Source organism: Balaenoptera physalus (genome assembly GCF_965194825.1).
Source record: "Balaenoptera physalus genome assembly, chromosome: 7".
Classification (NCBI taxonomy): domain Eukaryota; kingdom Metazoa; phylum Chordata; class Mammalia; order Artiodactyla; family Balaenopteridae; genus Balaenoptera; species Balaenoptera physalus.
In genome coordinates this window covers 98,133,555-98,161,144 of record NC_138886.1, presented here as the reverse complement: position 1 = coordinate 98,161,144, position 27,590 = coordinate 98,133,555, and the positions used below count along the sequence as shown (strand labels likewise).

General features: G+C 39.7%; 1 protein-coding gene and 1 pseudogene across 3 annotated transcripts in view; one reads left to right on the top strand and one right to left on the bottom strand.

Moving 5' to 3' along the window:
- ZNF169 (zinc finger protein 169) overlaps window positions 1–20,935 on the bottom strand; it is a 68,860-nt gene extending 47,925 nt beyond the window's left edge. For both annotated transcript variants that reach the window (XM_082469929.1, XM_082469928.1), the window contains exons 1-3: window positions 17,838–20,935; window positions 5,063–5,150; window positions 123–161 (exon numbers count right to left, since the gene is read on the bottom strand). In XM_082469929.1, the coding sequence (XP_082326055.1) occupies window positions 123–161; window positions 5,063–5,095 (72 nt within the window). In that variant the 5' untranslated portion in view covers window positions 5,096–5,150; window positions 17,838–20,935. The remainder of the gene's footprint in view (window positions 1–122; window positions 162–5,062; window positions 5,151–17,837) is intronic.
- On the top strand, window positions 20,355–27,339 carry LOC309665216 (heterogeneous nuclear ribonucleoproteins A2/B1 pseudogene; annotated as a pseudogene). Its single transcript has 2 exons — window positions 20,355–20,444; window positions 20,726–27,339. The product of its transcript is annotated as a heterogeneous nuclear ribonucleoproteins A2/B1 pseudogene (transcript).
- Window positions 27,340–27,590: the final 251 nt, after the last annotated feature.

Genomic DNA, 27,590 nt, shown 5'->3' with positions numbered 1-27,590 from the left:
GCTACAGATAAAGGATTTCCCACACACCTTACACTCATAGGGCTTCTCCCTATGAGTTTGTAAGTTTGCCTATGTGGAACAAGGTATGAGTTCTAATTAAAGGCTATCTATCTCACACTTACCAGATTTTTAAGTTTCTCTCCCAAATGGATGCTCTGGTGCTGAAAGAGATTTGAGATGGATTTAAATCCTTTCTTTTCCTATATTGTTACATCCATAGGGTTTCTCTCCAGTGTGAAATCTCTAATGCTGAAGATTAGAATTTTGACTGAAGCTTTTAAAATATTCAGTACACTTGTAAAGTTTCTCTCCAGTATGAATCCTCTGATACTGAGTAAGTTTTGAGCTTTCAGTGAAGCATTTACTTCCATTATCACACACATAGGGTTTCTCACCAAAATGAATTTTCTGATGTTGCCCAAGTTCATAATTGAATCTGAAGCCTCTGCCATAAATGACACAATTGTGGGTTCTTCTTCCTGAAGTATCACTCTCCTTCTAGGAAAGTCTGAGTTTAGACGGACATTGCTCCTACACTCATCAAATCCCTTGGTTCTTGTTCCTGAAGAATTTGGGGAGGCATGGTCACTTGCCAGAAATACAAGAGAATTCCTCAGGGAGGGTCTTGGAGGAATCTAACCTGAGCCAATGTTACAAGCTTTCCCCAAACCAGGCTCCCAAGGACCATGCCTCAAGACCATCCCCACTACCAAGAAGGAACCATTATCTGAGATTTCTTCTGTCACAAAATAAGATGGTTTGTCTCCATCTTTATTGCAGAATTGCCTGTTTTGATTTAGGTTGTATACATGAATTTTCTCCTATTCAACATTAGTCCACTGAAGGCAGAGCCTATGATGTTTCTGTCCTGAAGTTCTTTCTCATTAGGCAAAGGAGATCTTGCTTTTGGGTGCAATGTGCCTGATACCAAAGTAATTCAGATAAAGTCCAGAGTGGCTCATCAGCTGATTGGCAAGCTAGCACTGTGGCCACATGTAGCTGCCTCTATCCCAGTCTAAGAAAGCAAGCAGGTGATGACACTGGGGTGTTCATTCCAGTCACTTCCCAACTGCTAATCCTTGTAACCTCATCATCAAATCACAGACCATGAGCTTCCCCAACAAGGAACAGAAAGCCAAGTGAGAGAGAGAACATGGGGGCCCAATCAGCAATACTCTGTCTTCCTCTCAGTCCCTCTGGGGACACTGCATGGGTCTCCAAGTTGGATGCCAGGGGTGGGGCTAGCACAGAGACCCTAGCCCCAGAAGTGGTGGAGGGCACTGCTAGAGGGCTGGCAAGGGAGAACTACCCAGGTTAGCCTCCCACAAGCTTTGATATGTTGTATTTCCATCATCACTCTGTTCTAATTTCTCTTACAATTTCTTCTTTGATGTAAGGATTAGTAAAGAGTGTGTTGTTTAATTTCCAATATTTTAAATTTATCTTATTGTTGACTTCTAATACAATTCTCTTAGAGTCATAGAATATACTTTGTATTCTTTAAATCTTTTTAAATTTATTAAGACTTCCTTTATAGACGCCCAATATAGTCTGTCTTGGTGAGCATACCAAATGTACTTGAAAAGAATGTGTATTCTACAGTTGTAGGGTGCAGTGTTCTATAATTATCAACCAGGATAACACAGTTGCTAGTTTTCTTCAGATCATCTATGTCTTTACTAATTTTTTACCTAGTTGTTCTATCAATTACTCGAAGGGGGGCCTTTTTCTCCCTTTAATTCTGACAATTATTTTGAAGCTTTGTTATTTTGAACAGTTATATACACACATAACTCTTATGTCCTCCTGATGAAGTGACTCCTTTATCATTCCGAAATGGTCTTCTTTCCCTTTGTCTTGAAGTTGATTTTATCTGATAGCTGATAGTGAGTGCTATGTTTTCCTTTCCTCATTGGGCACAGTTAATGTAGAGACTTTAAAGTCCTTGTCTGATAATTTCATCCACAGGGTGAATTATGGTATGTAAACTATGTATCAAAAAAAATTAAAATTTAAAAGATGAGTAAGATTCAGAATAGTTGAGGAAAAAGCAGAGGGCTAAGAATCAAAATGAGGTATGTAGGGAGGAAGGGAACACAGATGCCATGAGCAGGAGAGGGAGAAAGCCTATGATATGGGTAGGGTAAAACATCTGGCAGGAGGGAAAGGTAAGCTAGTGGTAGAATAGAGAGCAGAGGTGTTAGAGCACCTTGTGGATGGTTTTGAAAGCAGACAAAAGAACACAGATACTCTCCTATAGAGTTGTAGCTCATATGATTTAAAACACTCATGTCTCTTCACTTGGCCAAATTTTGTGGTAAGTCCAAAATTCATTTCATGAACAAAATTTCCTACAGAAATAGGTTCTCAAACATTGAGAACAGGTTAAATTTCCAATGACTGAGAAACAGTGGGATGGAATAGTGAAAATCTGTGAATGTTTTTAACCTGTAGAGTCATTGATTTCAATATGAATGTTTGTGGTTTCTTTGCTTTAAAGGTATGACAGTGGGGTAGTCATTAGTTTTAATACACTACAATTTTATCATTAAAATCAGTCAGATGCACACAGACCAAAAATATTAATTAAATTCAAATGATAGGAATAATTGAAATGTCCAGCAATAGATAAATGAATAAACAAAATGTTTCATAGCCATACAATGGAATACTATTCAACCTTAAAGCAGAATGAAATATTACTGATTTGGGCTACAATGCGGATGAATCTTGAAAATATTATGCTAAGTGAAAGAAAACAGACACAAAAAACCACATATTATATGAGTCCATTTATATGAAACATCCAGAACAACCAAATCTATAAAAATAGATTAGTGGTTGTCAAGAGCTGGGGGAGGGGAGAATGGGGAGTGACGCCTAATGTGTGCAGGGTTTCTTTGGGGTGGGGGTGGGTCTGAAAACATTATGGAATTAGATAGTGGTGAATGTTGCACAACTTTGTGAATATATTAAAATCTACTGAATTGTACTCTTTAAAAGGGCAAATTTTATTGGAAATGAATTATATGTCAATGAAAACTTTTCAAAATATTTAATTCCAGTGATAGGTAAACCCCTAAAAAAGTTGGAAGTCTTATAAGAATGGAGGCTCTGCTATAGGTAACACTGTCTGTAAACCATCAAAGGCTCCTGCACACAGCAGACATTCAAAAAAATTTTTTGAGATTAAATAAAAGAGTGCTAATTTCCTACCAGTTAATAGCCTCTAGGTACAACCCCCTTCTATGTCACAACTCTAATGCATATTTCAATTTCTTCTCTTGGGTAAAAGCCCTTAGGAAAAAATGCCTAAATGTCATGATGTACATATAGGTCAGAATATTCTATATAATTCAGAACTGACATATAACGAAGTACCTGAAAATGGAATTTAAAGAACCCTAAAATATATAATTTCTATGCCTCAAATAACTAACATAAAAACAAACAAACCCCTTTGTTCTTTTGTACTTTCGAAGTAAGTTAAGATTGGGTCCATTTATGAAACAGCTATGTTATAAGTGTCTTACATTTGCAGATACCGAAACTTCATCTTAAAAAACAAACCTACTCAGATGCTCGTGCCCTGGAATCAATTTTTCATGAATGAATAAAAGAAAAAAATGTACACTGAGAGATGTTGGTCATAGATAGGATAAGGTTCAGGGTGTGCTAAGGATCCCACAGGCAGTGGCAGAATAGGGACAGGAAAAGCAATGTTCCATTTTGGCCAAGAATGCTTCTCTATTAACATCAGAAATGGTAAAGTGAAACATACAAAAGAAAAGCTCTCCCCCCCCACCCCGCACCACGGGAACATTCTGAATTGCATGCACTACATAAACATTTTCTCTCAAAGGTATAAAAGATTTGACAACTGAGGGACACACAGCCCTCAACGATATCTGATAACATCAAAACCAATCATTTTTAACTGATACAGTAACAGACAAATATCCACTATATGAGCTCAGTATTAAGATCAAGTTCAGATCTTACAAAAAAATTCTACACTTGTCATATTTTTAGGACAGGCAAAGCAAAACTTAATTAGCCCAACTGACACTATTTTTGGTAATTGATATAATCAGCATAAGCATCCCACTTGGCATCTGTTTAGGTGGTCAGTAAATGTTAACTCCATTTGATTATGTGAAGTTCACAATATGCCTAGTCTCAGGGATTAGAAAATCTTCCCTTCAGGACATACATTCATTCGATTACTATTTATGGCAAATTCCTTCTCAGAATCCTTCAAAACCGAACTTGTTCCAGGTTCAAGTCCACACTCCTCAGCCTGGCTTTCAGGATTCTGGCTGAACTACTTCCATCCAGGCTCAGAGGGGGTGAAAGCAAAGCCTTCAGGGGCAAGGCAAGTAATGAATGAATCAGGCACCTCAGCCGTGGGGTTAAGAGGCACAAGGGGGTGTGACTACACCATGGAGATGCCGTTTGGCTCCAGCTACTTGTCATACACACCAAGAGTGTGGACTCAGGACTTAGGTGTAATCTTCCAATTTTTAAGTGTGGAAAACCCAAATATAAAGCATGGGGTCAGCCAAACTAAATCTACCCATGAATCACCAGCAGACAGCAGATCAGCATCCTCACCTCTAAACAGAGAAAAATGATGTGACGAAAGGCCACTGACTGCTCCAAGCTTCCCATATGATGAGGGACAGCCTGCAGGTCACCTGCTCTCTGAGACGTGCTAGGCTTCCAGCCACATTCCCACAGGAATGCATTCCCTCAGCTCTTCAACTTGCCAAATCTGTCAGGGGCAGCTCAGGCAGCTCCTTCCTTGAAAGCCTTCCTTCACTTTTTTAAGCCTTGGGAATCACTGGGCACATAAGCATGATTGTGTTTTAACTGCGTTGATAACACTTTACTACTTGATGAATGCATAGGTCATGAATGGAGCAGAGGAGTCTGAGAAAAGGCTCCAGGTAAGATGAACCACAACTCCAAGATCAGGGCTAGGTACCAACAAGGCAGCTCCAAGACAAGAAAAGGCAATGGGTCCATCCTGCAAGAGCTAGGAAGAAATTTCAGGACTCACCTTATCCCTGGTTGTCAGGAGCCCTGGGGCCATATTCTTGGTCTGCTGAGTGCTCTTCCTAGAGAAGAGTCAAGTTGCAGAGGCAGAGCTGGGGAAAGAGAAGAGAAGTGAGGGAGTGCTTGGGAGAAGTACCCTTCTATCCAGCCTCCCAGTTCAGCAGAGGCAAGAAGGAGGTAAGGAAGGCAGGTTGCAGAGGGCATCAGAGTCATCCACTCTTAACCAGTGTCCTGTAAATAAGGCTCCCAGAGCTGGGCCAGCAGCAGGTTTAGTCCCAATCTCCAGTTGGGAAATGACGTCCACAGCCCCAGCAGCTGGATGAGACTCTATTAAGTCACTGTGTGGACTCTATTAAGAGGAAAGGGCCTCATAGTGCCCACAGGTGAGCATTCACATTGAGAAATAAAGTGACCTATCATAGTGAAAATAGAAGCTCCCCATCCACATCAGCCCTGAGGCCAAAGGACAAGGCCTAGGAAATTCAAAACAGAAAGACCACTACAGCTCAGGACAGAATGTAGATTTGGGGGACGGGGGGACTTGAAGCACGGTAGAAACCATAAGCAGGAGAGGGAGAATTGCCTGTTTTTTTGTGACTCTGTTCTGGGGAACAAACAACAAAGTGAAAAGGCAATTTATGGAATGAGAGAAAATAGATGCAAACCATGTATCAGATAAAGGGTTAATATCCCGAGTATTGCACCTTCCTCTTCACTTATATACCCAAGATTTGAAATGTGACTTGAAATTTAAGAATGGGCAGTCATAAAATACCCTAGGTCTTCAACAAGTCAATTTCATGACAAAATTTTTAAGAGGAGAGATTGTCCTTAATGCAAATCCACTTAAGAGATAAACCATTCTTCAGATGTCATCTATTAGCCTTGACTGACTAGTCTGCACAAACGAACTGAAAAACATTTTGGGGACTATGAAGGCCAATTCAAATGAACTGGGTATTAGATGATGTTAGATAATTATTGTGAATATTGTTAGGTAGGATCATGATATTCTGGATATAGAGAAAAACAAGTCATTATTAAGAAATGATGCTGAAGTACTGAGGGTAAACTGACATAATTTGCAATTTTTTTTAAATATGAAGATTTCAACAAGTTAATAGCATAAAAAGAGGGAGGTCTTATGGAATAAAAGGAAGACTTAAGTGACACAGCAATCAAATACAATGTGTGGACCTTGCTTAGACATTTTGGAGGCAATCAAGGAAATATGAACACTGATAAACTATTAGATGACATTAAAGAATCAATATTAATTTTGTTAGGATTAGGCTAAAAATGGGCTGTGCTAATACTCTCTGCAAATAATTGTGGCTACGCTTAAATTAAAAGTGCAAAATCTACAACTAACATCATATTTAATGCTGAGAAACTAGATGCTATCCACTAAGATCAAAAACAAGGCAAGAATGTCACCTTTCACCACTCCTATTCAACACCGTGCTGGAATTCCAAGCTAATGTAAGAAGATAAGAAAGGGAAATAAAAGGTATACTCATTGGGAAGGAAGAAATAAAACTGTCTTTGTCTGCAGATGACCTGATTGTCTATGCAGAAAATCCCAAAGAATCAACAAGAAATTTCTAGAACAAGTGATATATCAAAGCTGCAGGATACAAGGTTAATATACAAAAATCAACTGCTTTCCTATACCAGCCATGAACAGATGGATTTTGAAATCAACAACACAACATTAGCACCCAGAAAAATGAAATACTTAGGTATAAATCTTTTAAAATTTTGTATAAGATCTGTATGAGGAAAACTACAAAACTCTGCCAAAAAAAAATCAAAGATCTAATAAAATGGATAGTCCATATTATGGATACGGAGACCTGATATTGTTAAGATGTCAGTTCTTCCCAACTTGATCTATACATTCAATCCATTAAAATCCCAGCAAGTTACTTTGAAGATATCAACAAACTGGTTCTAAAGTTTATACGGAAAGGCAAGGGCCCAGAAGAGCCAACACAATACTGAAGAACAACAAAGTCAGAAGAGTGACCTGACCAGATTTTGCAACTTACTATAAAGCTACAGGAATTAAGAAAGTGTGGTATTGGCAAAAAATAAATTTAAAAAATAGACAAATGGATCAATGGAACAGAATAGAGAGCATAGAAATAGACTCACATAAATAAAGTCAACTGAGCAAGGAAAATTTAATGGAGAAAGGACTATCTTTTCAATAAATGGGCAGTACTGGAACAAGTGAACATACACATACACAGACCTTACACCTTCCTCAAAAATTAACTCAAAATGGATAGCAGGGACTTCCCTGGTGGTGCAGTGGTTAAGAATCCTCCTGCCAATGCAGGAGACACAGGTTCGAGCCCTGGTCTAGGAAGATCCCACATGCCGCGGAGCAACTAAGCCCATGCGCCACAACTACTGAGCCTGCACTCTAGAGCCCGTGAGCCACAACTACTGAGCCTGCGTGCCACAACTACTGAAGCCTGTGTGCCTAGAGCCTGTGCTCCAGAACAAGAGAAGCCACCACCATATGAAGCCTGCACACTGCAACGAAGACCCAACACAGCCATTAATTAATTACTTAATTGATTGATTTTTTAAAAATGGATAGCAGAGCTAAAGGTAAAATATGAAACTATAAAACTCCTAGAAAATAACATGGGAGAAAATTTAGGTGACCAGGGACTTGGCAGTGTCTCTTCAGATATAACACCAAAAACACAATCAATGAAAGAAAAATATTGATAAGGTGGATTCTGTTAGGATTAAAAGACTTCTGTTCTGCAAAAGATACTGGCAAGAAAATAAAAAGTCAAGTCACAGACTGGAAAAAATACATGAAGGAAAAAAATGACAGAGTGGAAAAGAGAAACAATCATAATCACAGTTAAAAAAACTTGATACACTTCTCAGTAAATGAAAAAGCAAATTAACAGTAAAGAAGAAAAACAGAAGGTTTAAAAAATACTATCAGGCAGTATTGATCAAATTGACATTTATAGAATGCTAAACCCTGCAAGTGTAGAAGGGGCATAAAGAATATTAACCAAGGAAAATGAAATTCCAAGGCATATAAAACAAGTCACCAATTTCAAAGGACTGAAACTTAAAAAGAGTATGTTCTTTGCCCAAGATGGAATTAAAGTAGGAATCAGTAAAGCAACACTGGTCTAAAGGAGATATGGATGAAAGAAAAAATTCCATGGGACATTTAGAAATACTTTTAACTGAATGATTCTAATAAACACAACATATCGAAATGTATGACAACTAACCAAATTTGTGATATAGATCTATTACAGGTGTATTGTGTCCCCTATGAAATTCATATGTGAATTCATAACCTCCAGTGCCTTAGAATGTGATTGTATTTTTAGATAGGTCTTCAAAGACATAATTAGGTTAAAATGGCATTATTAGGGTAGGCCTTAATCCAATATAACTGGTGTCCTTATAAGAGGAAATTTGAACACAGACAGGTCCAGAGGGAAGCCCAGGTAAACAGGGAGAAGACAGCCAGCTACAAGCCAAAGAAGGGCCTCAGAAGAAACCAACACTGCCAACAGCTTGATCTTTAACTTCTAGCCTCCAGAATTGAGAGAAAATCAATCTCTGTCGTTTAAGCCACCCAGTCTGTGGTGCTTTATTATGGCAATTCTAGCAACAAATACAGCAGCTAAGGCAGTTCTTAAAGGGAAACTTATAGCTTTAAGTGAATACACCAGAAAAGTTTTAATTTAAAAAAATAACTCCAGCTCCCACCTTAAGAAGCTAGGAAATGAAAAGGAAAAAAAAGAAGAAAATAATAAAGAGGAAAAACAATCAAAGTAATATAAATGAAACTCCAAAGAAAATTAAAAAGCCAAAGGTCGATTATTTGCAAATATTAAAATTGCTAAACCCCAGGCCTGAAACTATAAAACTCCTAGAAGGAAACATAGGGGAAAAGCTTCATGACATTGGAATAGGCAATAATTTCTTGGATATAACATGAAAAGCACAAGCAACAAAAGCAAAAATAGACAAATGAGACTACATTAAACTTAAAAACTTCTGTGCAGCAAGGGGAACAAACAACAAAGTGAAAAAGCAATTTATGGAATGAGAGAAAATAGATGCAAACCATGTATCAGATAAAGGGTTAATATCCCGAATATATAAAGAACTCCAACTCACTAACAAAAAACATATATCCAGACTAAAAAATGGACTAAGGACTTAAATAAACATTTCTCCAAAGAAGAGATACAATGGCCAACAGCATATGAAAAGACGCTAAGCATTACAAATTATCAGGGAAATACAAATCAATACCACAATCAGATAGCACCTCTACCCATTAAAATGGCCATTATTTAAAAAACTAAAAACAACATACACACACAGACAAAATAACAAATTTTGGCGAGGATGTGGAGAAACTGAAACCCTAGTGCACTGTATAGGCACTGTGGAAAACACTATGAAGGTTCTTTGACTTGAATGGAATTGAATAAGAAATCAGTAACAATAAATTATTTTTAAAAATCCCAAATAGCTGGAAATTAATTAGAGATTGGGCAGAGAAAAACTGGATTATCAAACATAGACAACTGTCTTGATGATTTCCATTATAAAGGAGAACACAGAGATGAGGTAATAACTGAAGGAAGAAATGATGAGCCTTCTCTGCTCAAAACCCTGCAGTGCGTCCCAATGACCACAAAAAAGGTCCACACCTATTATCTTGGCACCCACGGTCTACCCCAATAATAGCCTAACCCCCTTTTCCACTTGAGTTTCCATCATTCCTCCTACAAACCTTTCCAGGCAGAAAGGACAACCCCTCATATCCTCACAGTTGGGTGCCAATCAGTGACCCATGAGGAGCAGACAAGGTGCCCGTCCCTCAAAGCACCATCTCAAAACCAGTGGGACAAACAGGATGTACCATGCAAGCCCTGGAGTCCTCATGTATAAGGTGCTCTGGGACTAAAGGGAGCAATAGGAGTAATTCTGCCAGAGAACATTGAGAAGTCTTTGTACTGGAGAAACATCTGAGCTACTTAGATAACAAGAGTGAATTTGTGACGCATAAAGGCATGAAGGAAGAGATTGGCTCAAGATGGCAGAGTAGAAGGACATGCTCTCACTCCCTCTTGTAAGAGCACCGGAATCACAACTAACTGCTGAACAATCATTGACAGGAAGACACTGGGACTCACCAAAAAAGATACCCCACATCCAAAGACAAGGAGAAGCCACAATGAGACAGTAGGAGAGGAGCAATCACAATAAAATCAAATCCCATAACTGCTGGGTGGGTGACTCACAAACTGGAGAACACTTATGCCACAGAAGTCCACGCACTGGAGTGAAGGATCTGAGCCCCACGTCAGGTTTCCCAAGCTGGGGGTCCAGCAACGGGAGGAGGAATTCCTAGAGAATCAGACTTTGAAGGCTAGCGGGATTTGACTGCAGGACTTCAACAGGACTGGGGAAACAGAAACTCCACTCTTGGAGGGCACACACAAAGGAGTGTGCGCATTGGGACCCAGGGCAAGGAGCAGTGACCCCATAGGAGACTGAACCAGACCTACCTGCTAGTGTTGGAGGGTCTCCTGCAGAGGCGGGCAGTGGCTGTGTCTCACCATGAGGACACGGACACTGGCAGCAGAAGTTCTCGGAAGTACTCCTTGGCATGTGCCCTCCCAGAGTCCGCCATTAGCCCCACCAAAGAGCCCAGGTAGGCTCCAGTGTTGGGTCGCCTCAGGCCAAACAACCAACAGGGAGGAAACCCAGCCCCACCCATCAGCAGACAAGTGGATTAAAGTTTTACTGAGCTCTGCCCACCAGAGCAACAACCAGCTCTACCCACCATGGAGTCCCTCCCATCAGGAAACTTTCACAAGCCTCTTAGATAGCCTCATCCACCAGAGGGCAGAGAGCAGAAGCAAGAACTACAATCCTGCAGCCTGTGGGAAAAAAACCACATTCACAGAAAGATAGACAAGATGAAAAGGCAGAGGGCTATGCATCAGATGAAGGAACAAGATAAAACCCCAGAAAAACAACTAAATGAAGTGGAGATAGGCAACCTTCCAGAAAAAGAATTCAGAATAATGAGAGTGAAGAGTTAATTGATATTTATAGGACATTCCACCCAAAAACTGCAGATTACACTTTCTTCTCAAGTTCACACAGATCATTCTCCAGGACAGATCACATCTTGGGTCACAAATCAAGCCTCAGTAAATTTAAGAAAACTGAAATCATATCAAGCATCTTTTCTGACTACAACACTATGAGATCAGAAATCAATTACAGGGAAAAAAACGTAAAAAACACAAACACATGGAGGCTAAACAATACGTTACTAAATAACCAAGAGATCACTGAAGAAATCAAAGAGGAAATCACAAAATACCTACAGACAAATGACAATGAAAACACGATGATCCAAAACCTATGGGATGCAGCAAAAGCAGTTTTAAGAGGGAAGTCTATAGTTACACAAGCCTACCTCAAGAAACAAGAAAAATCTTAAATAAACAACCTAACCTTACACGCAAAGGAACTAGAGAAAGAAGAATAAACAAAACCCGAAGTTAGTAGAAGGAAACAAATCATAAACATCAGAGCAGAAATAAATGAAAAAGAAACAAAGAAAACAATAGCAAAGATCAATAAAACTTAAAGCTGGTTCTTTGAGAAAATAAACAAAATTGATAAACCATTAGCCAGACTCATCAAGAAAAAGAGGGAGAGGACTCAAATCAATTAAATTAGAAATGAAAAAGGAGAAGTTACAACAGACACCACAGAAATACAAAGCATCCTAAGAGACGACTAAAGCAACTCTATGCCAATAAAATGGACAACCTGGAAGAAATCGACAAATTCTTAGAAAGGTATAACCTTCCAAGACTGAACCAGGAAGAAACAGAAAATATGAACAGACCAATCACAAGTCATGAAATTGAAACTGTGATTAAAAAATCTTCCAACAAACAAAAGCCAAGGACCAGATGGCTTCACAGGTGAATTCTATCAAACATTTAGAGAAGAGCTAACACCCATCCTTCTCAAACTCTTCCAAAAAAATTGCAGAGGAAGGAACATTCCCAAACTCATCCTATGAGGCCACCATCACCCTGATACCAAAATGAGACAAAGACACTACAAAAAAAGAAAATTACAGACCAATATCACTGACGAATATAGATGCAAAAATCCTCAACAAAATACTAGCAAGCAGGATCCAACAACACATTAAAAGGATCATACACCATGATCAAGTGGGATTTATCCCAGGGATGCAAGGATACTTCAATATATGCAAATCAATCAATGTGATACAGCATATTAACAAATTGAAGAAGAAAAACCATATGATCATCTCAATAGATTCAGAAAAAGCTTTTGACAAAATTCAACACCCATTTATGATAAAAACTCTCCAGAAAGTGGGCATAGAGGGAACCTACCTCAACATAATAAAGGCCATATACAACAAACCCACAGCAAACATCATTCTCAATGGTGAAAAACTGAAAGCATTTCCTCTAAGATCAGGAACGAGACAAGGATGTCCACTCTCACCACTATTATTCAACATAGTTTAGGAAGTCCTAGCCATGGCAATCAGAGAAGAAAAATAAATAAAAGGAATACAAATTGGAAAAGAAAAAGTAAAACTGTCACTGTTTGCAGATGACATGATACTATACATAGAGAATCCTAAAGATGCCACCAGAAAACTACTAGAGCTCATCAATGAATTTGGTAAAGTTTCAGGATACAAAATTAATGCACAGACATCTCTTGCATTCCTATACACTAATGATGAAAAATCTGAAGGAGAAATTAAGGAAACACTCCCATTTGCCATTGCAACAAAAAGAATAAAATACCTAGGAATAAACCTACCTAGGGAGACAAAAGACCTGTATGCAGAAAACTATAAGACACTGTTGAAAGAAATTAAAGATGATACCAACAGATGGAGAGATATACCATGGTCTGGGATTGGAAGAATCAATACTGTGCAAATAACTATACTACCAAAAGCAATCTACAGATTCAATGCAATCCCTATCAAATTACCAACGGCACTTTTTACGGAACTAGAACAAATCATCTTAAAATTTGTATGGAGACACAAAAGACCCCGAATAGCAAAGGCAGTCTTGAAGGAAGAAAATGGAGCTGGAGGAATCAGACTCCCTGACTTCAGACTATACTACAAAGCTACAGTCATCAAGACAATATGGTACTGGCACAAAAACAGAAATATAGATCAATGGAACAGGATAGAAAGTGCAGAGATAAACTCACACACCTATTGTCAACTAATCTATGAAAAAGGAGGCAAGGATATACAATGGAGAAAAGATAGTCTCTTCAATAAGTGGTGCTGGGGAAACTGGACAGCTACATGTAAAAGAATGAAATTAGAACACTCCCTAACACCATACAGAAAAATAAACTCAAAATGGATTAAAGACCTAAATGTAAGACTGGACACTATAAAACTCTTAGAGGAAAACATAGGAAGAACACTCTTTGACATAAATCACAGCAAGATATTTTTTGATCCACCTCCTAGAGTAATGGAAATAAAAACAAAAATAAACAAATGGGACCTAATGAAACTTAAAAGCTTTTGCAAAGCAAAAGAAACTACAAACAAGACAAAAAGACAACCCTCAGAATGGGAGAAAATATTTGCAAATGAATCAATGGACAAAGGATTAATCTCCAAAACATATAAACAGCTCATGCAGCTCGATATTTAAAAAAACAAATAACCCAATCCAAAAATGGGCAGAAGACCTAAACAGACATTTCTCCAAGGAAGACATACAGATGGCCAAGAAGCACATGAAAAGCTGCTCAACATCACTTCTTATTAGAGAAATGCAAATCAAAACTCCAGTGAGGTATCACCTCACACCAGTCAGAATGGGCATCATCAGAAAATCTACAAACAACAAATGCTGGAGAGGGTGTGGAGAAAAGGGAACCCTCCTGCACTGTTGGTGGGAATGTAAATTGATACAGCCACTATGGAAAACAGTATGGAGGTTCCTTAAAAAACTAAAAATAGAATTACCATATGACCCAGCAATCCCACTACTTGGCATATACCCAGAGAAAACCATAATTCAAAAAGACACATGCACCCCAGTGTTCATTGCAGCACTATTTACGATAGCCAGGTCATGGAAGCAACCTAAATGCCCATCGACAGACAAATGAATAAAGAAGATGTGGTACATATATACAATGGAATATTACTCAGCCATAAAAAGGAACGAAATTGAGTCATTTGTAGAGACGTGGATGGATCTAGAGACTGTCATACAGAGTGAAGTAAGTCAGAAAGAGAAAAACAAATATCGTATATTAACACATATATGTGGAACCTAGAAAAATGGTACAGATGAACGAGTTTGCAGGGCAGAAATTGAGACACAGATGTAGAGAACAAACGTATGGACACCAAGGGGGGAAAGTGGCGGGGGTGGTGGTGGTGGTGGTGGTATGAATTGGGAGACTGGGATTGACATATATACACTAATATGTTTAAAATGGATAACTACTAAGAACCTGCTGTATAAAAAAATAAATAAAATTCAAAAAATAAAAAAAAGGCATGAAGGAATACAACTGCATGGAATAGAATATATTCCCATGTGACTGTAAGACAGAGTCCAATCAGAGTGAAGATTAAAGGATAATTCTGAAAAGGTGTGTTGGGGGGGGCAATTCAGAATTGATGATAATCATCACCACAATTCACTTTTCCCTGAGCACTCACTGTGCGCCAGGCACCCTAACCACTTCAGAAGCACAGGCACATTTCCACCTCACAACAACCCTGACATTGCTATCAACCCCATTTTACAGATAAGAAAAAGGGAGGCACACAGACAGAGGCAATATCCAAGGTCACAGAGTCAATAGGGGGTGGAGCCTAAGAGTCCAACTTCAGAGCCCAAAGGGAGGTTCCTTTTTTAACAGACAAACTAGAACATGGGGAAAGACAAATTATGCTGAGCTAACACAAAGGTGAGGGGAGAGGAGAAAGGGAAGAAGAATTGACAGGATTTAACAGCTCATCAGATTAGTGGGAAAATCTGTAAAACACAAGGAGGCAAGAAGAACGCTGAGGTCAAGGAGTAAGTGCCCAGAGGTGGACTCCTGCTATTAACAAAGATCAGCAAAGCGAGAGTGGGTATAAAGAAAGGGGAAGGGGGGAATCAGAAGACAGAATTCCAAATATTTCCCTGTTCATGCCTCTTAACTGGGTTAAGAGAGTAGGATGTAAACTGTAGCAAGGCATTTTGAGACAAATGGGGTAACTGAACACAGGCTGAATATTAGATGACATTAAGGAATTATGGTTAATTTTGTTGGGTGCGCCATTTGGTATAAAGGTTGTTTTCTTTAAAGTCCTTATTCAAAAACGATGCACACTGAAGTATTCACAGGTAAAATACCTGGGATTTGCTGTAAAATACTACAACAGAGAAAACTAAAAGAAAGAGAAGAGCAGAATGTTAACAACTGCTGAAGCTGAGTGAGGGGTACAAAGATGCTCTTTCAGTATTCTCACTACTTTTGGCTGCATTTGTAAAATTTTCATAATAAATTTTAAATGTAATAACTCCATCTCCTTCTATACCCCCAAAAAAGGAAAGGAGAAAAATCTTTATGGGGGTGGGGGTAGGGGTGGGTGGTATGCGGACTTCAAACACTGGTCTGATTCCAGCCTTCTGCTGGTGTCATTAATGTCACCATTAGTGTTAGGGGCTGAGACCAATGATCAGGAGGAAATGAACATATATTTTATCTTTATCAGCATTAGATGTATGAGACAAACGTGAAAAATAGAGCAGCTCCTTTTAAATTTTCATTAAAACTTTGAAAGTTAAAGAAGATCAGCTAGCTCCAAAGTAAAAGTTACTTAATCCTCTACTACACCATTTCGCTCTCCAGAAAATGAGAATTCAACTACCTAATGTGCAAGGTGACTGAGAAAATAAAATATGGCAGTGAATAGAAAGCACACTGCCAACACAGGACTACCGCTAACTAAACAGTACTTTTCACCATAGTTGTTTTGGCAGCACTCTAAGGCCCTGAGAATACAACAGTGTGAATGTATATGGAGAGAAACAATGCAGGACAATGCAGGAGCAACTCCCGAGAAGATGGAAAGCCCTGAATGAGGGCACAGGAATGTGCCCCTTCAAGAACAAGCCTGGCTTCCTGGGAAACCACCTGCAGCTGTGCCCCAAAGGGATTATGACTTTGGCATAAGATATCAAGGACACACCCTCCATTATGACTAAAGACAAGAACACAACAAGGAAGTGGTACCCATCTCAGGCAGGGCTGCCAGGCCCCTAGGAGTTCTCTCCTCCCTAACGGGCAGTCCCCTCTGGATGTGAGGGAGCAGAGTGCTCCAGGGCAAACCTGGTACAACAGAAGTGGTTCTGGCCTCAGGATTCTCTCCCAGCACAGACAGCGGGCTGGAAACCCCCATGCGTGCAGCTGGGGAGCACTTCACTAAAGTAAGGTATCAGAACCAGGTATGGAAGGGAAGGACAATACGAGGGACAGAATTGGGGTATGGGTTTTAGAATAAGCCTTCTCTCAAGTCATGCTGATATCCAGCATGACATTAATCTTCCATGTGCCTATGGGGGTTATTGAACGTTATTGAAATGAACGTCATATTAGCATGTACCAGACACCCGTTTTACCCTTTCCACACTCCCAACAGCCCCAGGAGGTTCAGTACCTTGCTCAAAGTGACTACGAGAAAGAGGCAGACCTGGATTTGAACTCTCCCTATGGAGGGCGGGGCTCCCACAGCAGGCCTGGGATAGCCCCCGAGGGAAAGGCAATGCCCAAAGAGACGCACACTTGAGGTTGCAGATTTGCGGGAGAAAGGATAGGGCTCTCATTCATAAGTGGTGAATCTGCGCGATGAATCCAGGAGACCTCACGGCTACTTCTGTGTATATTTACAATGTTTTCATAATGCAAAATTTAAAATAAAACTTAAGTCTGGACGTCTTACCACCCACTCCTCTCTTCCCTGCCCCGTGGGCTGCACTCCACTTGCTCCACCCCACGCTCCTGGAAGAGCCCCAGCGCCGGAGGAGCCACACAACTTCTGGAGTCGCAGATCTGGGCACAAGGACGCCCCACGCAAACCCGGGGATGTCTGACTCCCACCAGGCCCTTCCAACTCCCCCAGGAGCCTGCGGGCCCCGATGCCGCTGACCCAAGTCGTCCTCCCCACCCCAATCAAGGCAAGTCTGAGTGTTTGCCCCAGGCCAGTCCTTCCCCCAAAATCCGGGACATCGGGGCCAAGCGGCGCCTCCATCACCATGGTTGGCACCACTCAGCCGCGCTCCCCAGTTAAGACCCAGAAAGGATGCCCGAGCCGCGCACCCCAATTAAGACACAGGAAATATGCCCGAGCTGCGCGCGCCAGCAGTGGAGACGTCTGCTCCGGGCGAGGGGTACTTATGTCCCCCAAATCACCTGCACCAGTCCAGACCCCTCCGGGACAGGACGCTGGCTCCCCAGCACCGCCGGACAGCGCGAGACCCGAGACCTCAGCCCACAACCCCTACTAGGCGGACTGCGTCCGACCCCGTCCGGAAAACAATCAAACCTCAAGGAACCCGCGGACAGGGCAGACCAACCCCGCCTGCCCTCGCCAAGTTTTCCCAACCCTCTTTCCCCGGGAGTCAGCGGCCATAGGCTGGCTTGCTCACCACGAGCGTTAAAAGATGGTCACAATGTCCAGAAATACAACAGCGCGAAGCGGAAGTGCGATACCCACAATACCTCTGGGCGGGACTACAATACCCAAAATGCCCCGGGGCGCGACGCAGCACTATCCAGAAGGCTCCGAAGCTCAAGACCGTGCTCGCTAGATCACTGGTGGGCGCGGGACTACATTACCCACAATGCGCCGGGGCGCTGGCACATTTCCCCACTGGACCCGGTTGTTCAGCTCCAGTACGCCTCCCCTGTGCTCCGTTGGAACCCGCGCTGAAGATCCGTAATTACAGCCACCTGGGCTCTGGGAGAAATTGTGGAAAATTAGATAAGTCTAGTAAAGTGACTTTCAGGTACATTAGAAGGGTGGTTCAGATGAGCACTAAAATCTTTCTTTTTTAACTTGTGGGGTCCTCTTAGTTTTTAGTCACCTGGATGTGTACTTGTCCTCCATACTGCAGATTCACCCTAGTGTTTTTATATTTAAATAACAGCGCGTAATGAATGAACTTCTGAAATATGCCAAAGGTCCTGGCATTTTTTCTTTTTTAAAGAGGAAATATTCTGAAGTTTATTAAAAATAATAACAATAATTAGAAAAAATGAGGAAAAACTAAGCATGAAGACATTTAAAGCTACAATAACTAAAATTAAAATTATTTTACTAATACAAAAATCGCTGATTAGATGTAACAGACTAGGAAGCTTAGAAACATTTCGAAGTATTAATAAACAGGGCTTCCCTGGTGGTGCAGTGGTTAAGAATCTGTCTGCCAATGCAGGGGACACAAGTTCGAACCCTGGTCTGGGAAGATCCCACATGCCACAGAGCAACTAAGCCTGTGTGCCATAACTACTGAACCTGTGCTCTAGGGCCCATGTGCCACAACTACTGAGCCCACGTGCCACAGCTACTGAAGCCCGTGTGCCCAGAGCCCGTGCTCCGCAACAAGAGAAGCCACCACAATGAGAAGCCCGTGCACAGCAAAGAAGAGTATCTCCCGCTTGCCACAACTAGAGAAAGCCTGCGTGCAGCAACGAAGACCCAATGCAGCCAAAATAAATAAAATAAATTTATATAAAAAAGTATTAATAAACAGACATACTCTTTTTCTAGGAATTTGACGAAAGTGTTTTCAAATTACTTCCTATTTACTCAAAATGAAGTAATGAGAACCAGATTTAACCTCTTGCCTAAATCAACTTTAAAAAAAACAAAATATATGAAATGACAGGTTTGAAGACATTGGACGTAAGACAATGAAGAGCAATGAACCCTGAGAAATAGGTAAGAAACCAGATGAGACTTTGAACATCACTGGATGGAGAGAAATTTCAGATCACAGGACAGAGAAGGGAAATCCAAGTGGAGGGTCCTCTTCCTCAAGTGTCAGTTGAGTGCCAACCAATGTGCACATGTGCAACCCCCAGGAAAGAAACTGAAAAAGATTAGAGAGAAATACCGTGAGCTCACATAGGGCCAGGAATAGTGCCTGTTCCTGCCAGACAGAGTGGAAACCTTCATAATTCACATGGTGTAGAGTAAAGAATTCTCACAAGAATTTTGCCTCAATGACAGGGGCAAAATTAGGCCTAAATGCCTGATTGAGAGAATCTTTATGTTAAATTTAGGGGAGAAGTATGTCAAATATGTTTCAGAAATCTTAAAAGTCACTTTCATTTTTACATGAATCGTGTATGCAGAAATATATATATTCTTACATAAAAAACTTTTGAAACTAGATTCAAGGTTTCCCATAAAATGAGCAGTAAATTTAATAAAATTCACTTAAAGTAACATTTGCATATATTTCAACACCACAAAGTAATTCTAATATATATCTGGATGACTATATTGATGATATTTATCAGAAAATGGTGATAAATAATAAAACCCAGTTTGCTCTATTATTAGCATTTTAATATAAAACTATAATAATCAGTGTGACAGTAATGCAAGTCAGCTGAATGGAACTAAAGGGAAAGTCAATAAAATGGAAGGGAGAGAGGGAGGAAAATTGAGAAAGATGGAAAGCTTCAGTTTGGAAAGTTTGAGAAAAAAATAGTTATTTGGGGAAATTAAGCTAGCTCACAAAACAAATATAAAAAGAGAAATCAGAGATCTAACATGAAATATAAATGATTTTGAAAACCATCTTGTGGTATGGAATGCCTCTGCATGCATTACACTGAAGCAGAGACCATCAAGAAAAGAATGCCTCAAGACAACAGTGTCAGGACAAGTATGCTCATGCTCATTGGTGGACATCTCTCTCATCTGTCTGGGCTGAAATCCAGCTGAAGTGACTGAGTCTGCTATTGAGAGAGAAAAGGGACATTTCTGTAAACATTATTGGTGGCTTAAGCTTTGAAACCACAGAAGAAAGCTTGAGGAACTACTATGAGCCATGGGGAAAACTTACAGACTGCGGTAATGAGAGATCCTGCAAGCAAAACTCAAGAGTATTTGGTTTTGTAACTTTTCATCCATAGCTAAGGTTGATGCTGCCATGGCTGCAAAATCTCATTCAATTGATGGAAGAGTGATTGAGCCAAAATATGCCATAGCCAGAGAAGAATCTGGAAAACCTGGCACTCATGTAACTGAAGAAGCTGTTTGTTGGTGGAACTAAAGAAGATACCAAAGAACATCAGCTTAGAGATTACTGCAAGGACTATGGAAAAGTTGATGTCATTTGAGATAATTACTGATAGGCAGTGTGGAAAGAAAGGAGGCATTAGCAGTCTGGAAAGAAAAGAAGCATTGGGTTTATTACTTTTTTTTTTTGGCTGCACTGTGCGGCACATGGAATCCCTGATTAGGGATTGAACCCACATCCCCCGCTTTGAAAGGGCAGAGTCTTAACCACTTGACCACAAGGGAAGTTCTGGGTTTACTACTTTTGATAACCATGATCATGTGGATTAAACTGTACTGCAGCAATACCATACCATCAGTGGTCAGAAGTAAGAAAGGCTTTATCTAGACAAGAAACACAGGAAGTCCAAAGTTCTAGGAGTGGCAGAGGAGACTTTGAGGGATTCGTGCAGAGGCAGTGAATTTGGGGACCAGGATCATGAGGCAAGTTTAGAGTAGGATCTAATGGATATGGAAGAGGACATGGATTTGGGGATAGCTATAATGGGTATGGAGGAAGATCTGGAGGTGGAAATTTTAGAAGTAGCACAGGTTATGAAGGAGGAAGATGAAGATATAATAGTGGAGGATCTGGATCTGGCAGCCGGAGGTGGGTAGTGGGGAGGCTACAGAGGTGATTATGACAACTAAGCAGGAAAAAATTATGGAAGTGGAAATTAGAATGTTTTTAGAAATTATAATTAGCAACCTTATATCTATGGTCCAATGAAGAGTGGAAATTTTGGTGGCAGTAGGAACATAAGAGAAACTTACGGTGGAGGAAACTATGGTCCAAGAGGCAGTGGCACAGTAAGGGATATGAGGCAGGAACCAACACTGAACTTCTTCCCATTTGCCATGGGCTTTACTGTGTAACTTGGAGAGGACAAGAGCCCAAAAGTAACAACAGGTTCAGGTTATCAAAATAAGAATGTTTAGAACACTTATTATCTCACACATGCATAAATATAGAATGATATGATAGAAGACACTACAGCAGATATGGGGAGCTATTTGTGGATGGACTGGATTATTTAATAGCATTACCTTACTATGAAGGAAGGACTGTAAAAAAATGCCTTTGAGATAGTGTCTTTTTGTTTTTTCTTAAACATCTTTATTGGAGTATAATAGCTTTACAATGTTGGGTTAGTTCCTGCTGTATAAAAAAGTGAATAAGCTGTATGTATACATATATCCCCATATCCCCTCCCTCCTGTGCCTCCCTCCCACCCTCCCTATCCCATCCCTCTAGGTGGTAACAAAGCAGTAAGCTGGTCTCCCTGTGCTATGCAGCTGCTTCCCACTAGCTACCTGTTTTATATTTGGTAGTGTATATATGTCAGTGCTACTCTCTCACTTCGTCCCAACGTACCCTTCCCACCCTGTGTCCTCAAGTCCATTCTCTATGTCTGTGTTATTATTCTGATTCTGGCCGTAAATTCATCAGAACCATTTTTTTTTCTGGATTCCATATATATGTGTTAGCATACAATAATTGTTTTTCTCTTTCTGGCTTACTTCACTCTGTATGACAGACTCTAGGTCCATCCACCTCTCACAAATAACTCAATTTCATTTCTTTTTTATAGCTAAGTAATATTCCATTGTGTATACGTGCCACATCTTCTTTATGCATTCATCTGTCGATGGACAGTTAGGTTGCTTCCATGTCCTGGCTATTGTAGATAGTGCTGCAATGAACATTGTGGTACATGTCTCTTTTTGAATTACAGTTTTCTCAGGTTATGTGCCCAGTAGTGGGATTGCTGGGTCATAGGGTAGTTCTATTTTTAGTTTTTTAAGGAACCTCCATACTGTTCTGCATAGTGGCTGTATCAATTTACATTCCCACCAACAGTGCAGGACAGTTCCCTTTTCTCCGCACCCTCTCCAGCATTTATTGTTTGTAGATTTTTTGATGATGGGCATTCTGACCCATGTGAGGTGATACCTCATTGTGGTTTTGATTTGCATTTCTCTAATGACTAGTGATGTTGAGCATCCTTTCATGTGTTTGTTGGCAATCTGTATATCTTCTTTGGAGAAATGTCTATTTAGGTCTTCTGCCCATATTTGCATTGGGTTGTTTGTTTTTTTTATGTTGAGCTGCATGAGCTGCTTGTATATTTTGAAGATTGACCCTTTGTCAGTTGCTTCATTTGCAAATAATTTCTCCCATTCTGAGGGTTGTCTTTTTGTCTTATTTATGGTTTCCTTTGCTGTGCATAAGCTTTTAAGTTTCGTTAGGTCCCATTTGTTTATTTGTGTTTTTATTTCCATTTCTCTAGGAGGTGGGTCAGAAAGGATCTTGCTGTGATTTATATAAAAGAGTGTTCTGCCTATGTTTTCCTCCTAGAGTTTTATAGTGTCTGGCCTTACATTTAGTTCTTTAATCCACTTTGAGTTTAGTTTTGTGTATGATGTTAGAGGGAATGTTCTAATTTCATTCTTTTACATGTAGCTGTCCCGTTTTCCCAGCACCACTTATTGAAGAGGCTGTCTTTTCTCCATTGTATATTCTTGCCTCCTTTATCAAAGATAAGGTGACCATATGTGCGTGGGTTTATCTCTGGGCTTTCTATCTTGTCCCATTGATCTATATTTCTGTTTTTGTGCCAGTACCATACTGTCTTGATTACTGTAGCTTTGTAGTATAGTTTGAAGTCAGGAAGCCTGATTCTTCCAGCTCCATTTTTCTTTCTCCAGATTGCTTTGGCTATTCGGGACTTTTGTGTTTCCATACAAATTGTAAAAAATTTTGTTCTAGTTCTGTGAAAAATGCCATTGGTAGTTGATAGGGATTGCATTGAATCTGTAGACTGCTTTGGGTAGTATAGTCATTTTCCAATATTGATTCTTCCAATCCAAGAACATGGTATATCTCTCCATCTGTTTGTATCGTCTGATTTCTTTCGTCAGAGTCTTACAGTTTTCTGCATACAGGTCTTTTGTCTCCTTAGCTAGGTTTATTCCTAGGTATTTTATTCTTTTTGTTGCAGTGGTAAATGGGAGTGTTTCCTTAATTTCTCTTTCAGATTTTTCATCGATAGTGTATAGGAATGCAAGAGATTTCAGTGCATTAATTTTGTATCCTGCTACATTACCAGATTCATTGATTAGCTCTGGTAGCTTTCTGGTAGCATCTTTAGGATACTCTATGTATAATATCATGTCATCTGCGAACAGTGACAGTTTTACTTTTTTCCGATTTGTATTCCTTTTATTTCTTTTTCTTCTCTGATTGCTGTGGCTAAAACTTGCAAAAACTATGTTGAATAATGGTGGTGAGAGTGGGCAACCTTGTCTTGTTCCTGATCTTAGAGGAAATGGTTTCAGTTTTTCACCATTGACAATGATGTTGGCTGTGAATTTGTCATATATGGCCTTTATTAATTTGAGGTAGGTTCCCATTATGCCCACTTTCTGGAGAGTTTTTATCATAAATGGGTGTTGAATTTTGTCAAAAGCTTTTTCTGCATGTGTTGAAATTATCATATGGTTTTTCTTCTTCAATTTGTTAATATGGTGGATCACATTGATTGATTTGCATATATTGAAGAATCCTTGCATTCCTGGGATAAACCCCACTTGATCATGGTGTATGATCTTTTTAATGTGTTGTTAGATTTTGTTCACCAGTATTTTGTTGAGGATTTTTGCATCTATGGTCATCAGTGCTATTGTCCTGTGGTTTTCCTTTTTTGTGACATCTTTGTCTCCTTTGATATCAGGGTGATGGTGGCTTTGTAGAATGAGTTTGGTAGTGTTCCTCCCTCTGCTATATTTTGGAAGAGTTTGAGAAGGATAGTTAGCTCTTCTCTAAACGTTTGATAGAATTCACCTGTGAAGCCATCTGGTCCTGGGCTTTTGTTTTTTGGAAGGTTTTTAATCACAGTCTCAATTTCAGTGCTTGTGATTGGTCTGTTCAAATTTTCTATTTCTGCCTGGTTCAGTCTTGGAAGGTTGTGCTTTTCTAAGAATTTGTCCATTTCTTCCAGGTTGCCCATTTTATTGGCATAGTGTTTCCCGTAGTAATCTCTCAGGATCCTTTGTATTTCTGCAGTGTCAGTTGTTACTTCTCCTTTTCCATTTCTAATTCTGTAGATTTGAGTCTTCTCCCTTTTTTTTCTTGATGAGTCTGGCTAATGGTTTATCAATTTTGTTTATCTTCTCAAAGAACCAGATTTTAGTTTTATTGATCTTTGCTATTGTTTCCTTCATTTCTTTTTCATTTGTTTCTGATCTGATCTTATGATTTCTTTCCTTCTGCTAACTTTGGGCTTTTTTTGTTCTTCTTGCTCTAATTGGTTTAGGTGGAAGGTTAGGTTGTTTATTTGAGATATTTCTGGTTCTTGAGGTAGGACTGTATTGCTATAAACTTCCCTCCTAGAACTGCGTTTGCTGAATCCCATAGGTTTTGGGTTGTCGTGTTTTCATTGTCATTTATTTCTAGGTATTTTTTTACTTCCTCTTTGATTTCTTCACTGACCTCTTGGTTATTTAGTAACATATTGTTCAGCCTCTATGTGGTTGTATTTTTTTACAGTTTTTTTTTCCTGTAATTGGTATCTAGTCTCATAGCATTTTGGTCAGAAATTTTCAATTTTCTTAAATTTACCAAGGCTTGACTTGTGACCCAAGATACAGTGTATCGTGGACAATGTTCCATGAGCACTTGAGAGGAAAGTGTATTCTGTTGTTTTGGGATGGAATGTCCTATAAATATCAGTTAAGTCCATCTGGTCTAATGTATCATTTAAAGCTTGTGTTTCCTTATTTATTTTCATTTTGGATGATCTGTCCATTGGTGAAAGTGGGGTGTTAAAGTCCCCTACTATGATTGTGTTACTGTCGATTTCCCCTTTTATGGCTGTTAGCATTTGCCTTATGTACTGAGGTGCTCCTATGTTGGGTGCGTACTTACAATTGTTATATCTTCTTCTTGGATTGATCCCGTGATCATTATGTAGTGTCCTTCTTTTTCTCTTGTTATAGTCCTTATTTTAAAGGCTACTTTGTCTGTTATGAGTATTGCTACTCCAGCTTTCTTTTGATTTCCATTTGCATGAATATCTTTTTCCATCCCCTCACTTTCAGTCTGTATGTGTCCCTAGGTCTGAAGTGGGTTTCTTGTAGACAGCATATATACAGGTCTTGTTTTTGTATCCATTCAGCCAGTCTGTGTCTTTTGATTGGAGCATTTAATCCATTTACATTTAAGGTAATTATCGATATGTATGTTCTATTACCATTTTCTTAATTGTTTTGGCTTTGTTTTTGTATGTCTTTTCCTTCCCTTGTGTTTCTTGCTTAGAGAAGTTCCTTTAGCATTTGTTGTAAAGCTGGTTTGGTGGTGTTGAATTCTCTTAACTTTTGCTTGTTTGTAAATATTTTAACTTCTCTATTGAATCTGAATGAGATCCTTGCTGGGTAGAGTAATCTTGGTTGTAGGTTTTTCCCTTTCATCACTTTAAATATGGCCTGCCACTCCCTTCTGGCTTGCAGTTTCTGCTGATAGGTCAGCTGTTAACCTTATGGGGATTCCCTTGTTTTTTGTTTGTTGCTTTTCCCTTGCTGCTTTTAATATTTTTTCTTTGTGTTTAATTTTTGATAGTTTGATTAATATGTGTCTTGGCGTGTTTCTCCTTGGATTTATCCTGTATGGGACTCGCTGTGCTTCCTGGACTTGATTGACTATGTCCTTTCCCATATTAGGAAAGTTTCAACTATAATCTCTTCAAATATTTCCTCAGTCCCTTTCTTTTTCTCTTCTTCTTCTGGGACCCCTATAATTCAAATGCTGGTGCATTTAATGTTGTCCCAGACGTCTCTGAGGCTGTCCTCAATTCTTTTCATTCTTTTTTCTTTATTCTGCTCTGTGGCAGTTATTTTCACTATTTTACCTTCCAGGTCATTTATCCGTTCTTCTGCCTCAGTTATTCTGCTATTGATTCCTTCTAGAGAATTTTTAATTTCATTTATTCTATTGTTCATCATTGTTTGTTTGCTCTTTAGTTCTTCTACATCCTTGTTAAACATTTCTTGTATTTTCTCCATTCTACTTCCGAGATTTTGGATCATGTTTACTATCATTACTCTGAATCCTTTTTTAGGTAGACTGCTTATTTCCTCTTCATTTTTTGGTCTGGTGGGTTTTTACCTTTCTCCTTCATCTGCTGCATATTTCTCTGTCTTCTCATTTTATTTAACTTGCTGTGTTTGGTTCCCTTTTCACAGGCTGTAAGTTTGTAGTCCCTTTTTTATTTTTATTTTTTTTTTGGCGTCTACCCCAGTGAGTGAGGTTTGTTCAGTGGCTTGTGTAGGCTTCCTGGTGGAGGGGGCTGGTGCCTGTGCTCTGGTGGGTTGGGCTGAATGTTGTCCTTCTGGTGGTTAGGGCTGCATCCAGTGGTGTGTTTTGGGGTGTCTGTGAACTTAGTATGACTTCCAGCAGCCTCTCTGCTCATAGGTGAAGTTGTGTTCCTGTCTTGCTAGTTGTTTGGCATGGGGTATCCAGCACTGGAGCTTGCTGGCTGTTGGGTGGAGCTGGGTCTTAGTGTTGAGATAGAGATCTCTGTAAAAGCTCTCACTGATTGATATTACTTGGGGCTAGGAGATCTCTGGTGGTCCGGTGTCCTGGACACGGCTCTCCCACCTCAGAGGCTCAGGCCCAACACCTGGCCAGAGGACAAGGACCCTGCCAGCCACATGGCTCAGAAGAAAAGAAAGAAAGAAAGAAAAAACCGAACAGATATAATCCCAAACAAAATGGTAAAAGCAAAGCTAAACAGACAAAAATCACACAAAGAAACACACACACACACTCATAAAAAGAGAAAACAAACAAACAAACAAAACCCAGACAGAACCCTAGGACAAATGGTAAAAGCAAACCTAAACAGACAAAGTCACACAAAGAAACGTACACATACACACTCACAAAAAGAGAAAAAGGGAAAAATATAATAATAATAATAAATTTTTTAAATAAATAAATAAGGAAGAGAGCAACCAAACCAATAAACAAACCCAGCAGTGATAACAAGCACTAAAAACTAGACTAAGATAAACATAAAACCAAAAACAAATCAGATGCAGAAAGCAAACC